The sequence below is a fragment of the Macrobrachium rosenbergii genome, chromosome 9, assembly GCF_040412425.1.
Source record: "Macrobrachium rosenbergii isolate ZJJX-2024 chromosome 9, ASM4041242v1, whole genome shotgun sequence".
Classification (NCBI taxonomy): Eukaryota; Metazoa; Arthropoda; class Malacostraca; order Decapoda; family Palaemonidae; genus Macrobrachium; species Macrobrachium rosenbergii.
In genome coordinates, this window is record NC_089749.1 from 13,432,662 (window position 1) to 13,437,661 (window position 5,000).

The 5,000-nt window shown below is 38.1% G+C and overlaps 2 protein-coding genes across 2 annotated transcripts in view; one reads left to right on the forward strand and one right to left on the reverse strand.

Moving 5' to 3' along the window:
- The window catches only part of LOC136841468 (neuropeptide Y receptor type 6-like), a 393,507-nt gene that overhangs the window by 206,497 nt on the left and 182,010 nt on the right, over window positions 1-5,000 (reverse strand). The gene's annotated exons all lie outside the window — the stretch shown is intronic.
- On the forward strand, window positions 1,802-2,173 carry LOC136842180 (uncharacterized). The gene has a single exon (XM_067109540.1). It carries the CDS (start codon window positions 1,802-1,804, stop codon window positions 2,171-2,173), a length of 372 nt encoding a protein of 123 aa, XP_066965641.1.

A 5,000-nucleotide genomic window follows, 5' to 3' on the forward strand; every position in this document is an offset into this window, starting at 1 on the left:
TATCCTGAGAAATAAATATAAAAAAATATAAATATATATATACTGTTTTTACGTCGTAATACGCTGCAATGTTATGGCTCATAAATATGGGATCCGATGCAATGGAAGAAAAGGAAACAGGATGAAATCCTGAATAAATAAATGAGAAATAAAAAGATAATAAGCAATATAATATAAATATATTTTACATATATATATAACAATTTATTTATATACAGTATATATATTTACTTAATACATATAGAATAGAAAAGAGAGAGAGAGAGAGAGAGAGAGTAGAGAGAGAGAGAGAGAGAGACTTTTATAAATTGGCAGTGTGGTTTGTTTATTATAATCGGTGCGGAATATTCAGTTTTACATCAGGAAATTATCTTGATATAAGAATAAAAAGGGATAAAAAAGTACGAAGTTGCTGATGAATTTTTTCCTCTAATGGACTGGAGAAGGAGGAAGACGATATATATACCACATGCAATTTGAAATATCTGGTATTTTCATTAAGAAATGTAATAAACAAAAAAAAAGTTAATTCCGCGCTGAGAATCATTTCTGGGAGAAGGAAGATGAAATACCTTCCTTCAATAACTTAAAATGTTTGATATTCCAAAGAATACATTCAATAAACACAAAAACTAAAATAAAGATAGGTCAAGTCATCGCGGAAACCTAAAACAATATAAAATAGCTGATATCTCAATGTTAAGATATTGAATAAATAAACGCACACACAAACCTTCCTTCAACAATTTAAAATGTTTGATATTCCAAAGAATAAATTCAATAAATAAACACACAAAGATAAAATAAAAATAGTTCGAGTCGTCGCGGAAATCTAAAACAATATAAAATAGCTGATATCTCAATGTTAAGATATTGAATAAACAAACGCACACACACACAAAACCAGGAGAATCATTTCGGAATGGCATAATAACAGTAATAATCTTCTCGAGTTCCCATCCTCTTTTCTCAAGCGACCTTCACCGACAAATGGCCCGTATTTTGGATTAAAATTCGGGGGCGTGAAGATTACATCTCCATATTTTATATAAGCGTCCGGAAGTTTATTTATGTGCGCGGAACCGCTCTCGCTCTCTCTCTCTCTCTCTCTCTCTCTCTCTCTCTCTGTGCCCGTGATGCCGAAAAGCGGAAAACGCCGAGCGGGGCCTTTTGCCGGCGTTCGCTGCCGCCGCCGCTGCTTTTATGAACTTCGCATTAAATCGATAGCTTTATGCAGGTTCCGCGGTGTTATACCTCCCCCCCCACCACCACCACCCCCTGGTTCTCTCCCTCCTCCTCCTCCTCTTCCTCTTTTCTTTCTTCTTTCTCTTCTTCCTCCCTCTTCTCTTCCTCTTCTCCTCCTCCTCCTTCTTCTTCTCTTCCTCCTCTTCTTCTCTTTCCTCCTCCTTCTCCTCCTCTTCCTGGTCCTCTTCCTCCTCATCCTACCTTCTTATTACTCCTCCTCCTCTTCTTCCTGGTCCTCCTCTTCTTCTTCTCCTCCTCATGGTCCTCTTCCACTTCTTCTCCTCCTCCTCTTCATCTCATCCTTCTCCTTCTCCTCCTTCTTCTTCAAAACCTTTCCTGTAAACACCACCCCTAGCCTCAATCCTCCCCCATACCCCTCCTCCTCCTCCTTCTCCTCCCGTTCCATTATTCCCTCGCCCACTTCATATACTCCCTTATTCGAGTCAAGTTATATGAAGCAGGCGCAAGCACAAGCACAAGCAGAGCAAGAAGGATGGAAGGAAGGAAGCAAGCAAGCAAGCAGCTCTGAAAGACAGGGGGAAAAACTTGTGGAAGCATGAAGGAAGGAAGGAACGAAGGCGATAAAGCAAGCAAGCAAGCAGCCAAAGCAAGCAAGCAAGCAGCCAAAGCAAGTAGCCAAAAGAAGGCGAGAAAGCAGCCAAAGCAAGCAAGCAAGCAGCCAAAAGAAGGCGAGAGCACGGCCAAAGCAAGCAGCCAAAAAGAAGGCGAGAAAGCAGCCGAAGTAAGCAAGCAAGCAAGCAGCCAAAAAGAAGGCGAGAAAACAGCCGAAGTAAGCAGCCAAAAAGAAGGCGAGAAAGCAGCCGAAGTAAGCAGCCAAAAAGAAGGCGAGAAAGCAGCCAAAGCAAGCAGCCAAAAAGAAGGCGAGAAAGCAGCCAAAGCAAGCAAGCAAGCAAGCAAGCAGCTCTGAAAGACAGGGGGCAAAACGTGTGGAAGTATGAGGGCACCAGCCTACTCGGGTAGCGTTGGTCTTCTTCGCTCGAGAAAAGTTGAGATTAAAATAAGGCGAAGTTTGCTCCGCCTGGATAAAAGGGCGCCGCTGGATAATGGGCTATCTAATAAACGTTTTAGGGTTTCAAAGTTTGTAGGCATGAAATCCGTCCGTCATCATGAGGAAAGAATAATGCTTCAGAGAGAAAAGAGGAGATAAGTGATAACTCATTAAACAAGCTACTTGATTTCCTAGAAATATTACTTTTGAGCATTTCATCCGAGAGAGAGAGAGAGAGAGAGAGAGAGAGAGAGAGAGAGAGAGAGCATAAGTGACAAACTTCTTTAGAGACCACTGAACTTCCTGAAATCATTATGGCTAAGTATCTCATGTGACAAAAAATTAATATTGAGAGAGAGAGAGAGAGAGAGAGAGAGAGAGAGAGAGAGAGACAGAGAGAGAGAGAGATTTCGTTAAGGAGACTACTGAACTTCTTGAGAAAAGAAAAATCATAGCAAAGTATCTCGAGAATATTATGTTCCTTGAGGAAGTCTTCAATGTAGTCTCACAAAAACTTAAATAATGCAATTACTTAATTAAACAAGTAAAAAATGTGCAGAAGTTTCTTCGGCGCAATCGAGTTTTCTGTACAGCCGCTACGGCGTAATAATCTAGGCCACCGAAAATAGATGTATCTTTCAGTGGTCTCGGTGATACTTTAAAGGAGCCTGACCCATGAAACTTTTTGATCACGGCCCGGTGGTGGCCTGGCCTATATCGTTACCAGATGCACGATTATGGCTAACTTTAAAATAAAATAAAATAAAATAAAAACTACTGAGGATACAGGGCTGCAGTTTGGTGTGTCCGATGATTGAAGGGTGGATGATCAACATACCAACTTGCAGCCCTCTAGCCTCAGTAGTTTTTAAGATCTGAGGGCGGACAGAAAAAGTGCAGACAAAATAAAGTGCTGACGGACAGACAAAGCCGGCACAATAGTTTTCTTTTACAGAAAACTAAAAATAATATCGCTAATCTTTCTTCAATTGAAAAGGATACTCGGACTTTAACAAATGCCATAACCCAAAAGCTTACCTTTACCTTCATCACAAGAACAAATTAAATTTAAATATCACTGATATGTTAATCAAATGCTATCGTTGTTGCATAGTCACGATAGTTCCCTGGACACGATTACTTGGCAATTCGAAGGTTTACATGGAACTAACTAGTCTTAATAATTGACAGCTGACTTTCGTTGCTGTAAATGAAGCGTTTATCAACTAAATGGGCTGGGTTTCTATTGCTATAAATGAAGCGTTTATTAACTAAATGGGCTGGGTTTCTAAAGGAAAAAAAATTCGTTGCTTCAATTATATAAATGAGATTCTCATTATTCTGAATGGCGTCAAACGTGATAGTATGTAAGAAGCAACTTTTTGTCTTAGTGTATGCATACTAGCTATTCATTAGATGTCTTTCTGTATATATCTGTCTCTTTTTGTGGAAGCATTTATAAGTAAAGTAGTTCTTTCATATATATATATATATATATATATATATATATATATATATATATATACATTCAAGCTGAAACGTCCTTTAATATCCAATTCCTCTATTTTAGTGGTGCGTCACTGTAGTCCTGATTCCTCGTCCGTCGCTGGTTCGACCCACGGGACAGTGGACTTATTATAACTAAAAATTCCCCTTCGGTAACATATATGAAAATATATTATTTCCGAGTAGAGAGCAATTGGATATTAAAGGACGTTTGTAACTTTCTGATTGTATATGAATCACATTGATGTGATAAATAGTCATATATATACATACACACACACACACACATATATATATATATATATATATATATATATATATATATATATATATATATATATATATATATATAATAATCATAATGAATATCGAGTTCACTGATATCCCAAAAATGGCACTCCATAGCTTCCCCATGTTGAACAACAAAAATATAAAAAAAATATGTCCAATTTCCAATTTACAATTTCAGGTACCTATTTATGAACAGACTCATGAGCAGTTTCATCGCTACATTCACACTTCATCCAGATATAATGAGCCTTAATTGTTTTGCTATTTTTCCTGTAATTGATACTACAAAATGTCATTAGGTTTCCTAATACGTCTAGTTATTAAATGTCACTAGGAAACGTGAATGGTTTATGTATAATATGATTACCGATATGATTAACTGAAATGAGATAAATATCTGAAATAAAGTTTAAATATCTGAAATAAAGTTTCTTCAGTTTAAATGATAAATGAATATCGTTTTAGGAAGACGGTGAGAGAGAGAGAGAGAGAGAGAGAGAGAGAGAGAGAGAGAGAGAGAGAGAGAGAGAGAGAGAGCTTTAAATAAGGAAGAGCCCCATTTCAAGTTTGAGGTAGTGTATGAGGAGAGAGAGAGAGAGAGAGAGAGAGAGAGAGAGAGAGAGAGAGAGAGAGTAGAGAGAGCTCTTAGATAAGGAAGGAGACCCGTCAAGTTTGTGGGTGTGTGTGAGAGAGAGAGAGAGAGAGAGAGAGAGAGAGAGAGAGAGAGAGAGAGAGGGGGGGGGTATGGCACGATCACCATAATTAAATGAAACTCTGAGGCAAAGTTGGAAGAGTTTTAACTCTTAAACTTGACAAGTTGTAGTAATACAATTACGTAACAATGAATTGAAATTTGTGCCCATAGATTTTGAACACTGGCATCTATTTTTACGAACCAGCGGTTCAAGTAACCAACAAAAGTGAACGACAGATAATTCAATTACCAACG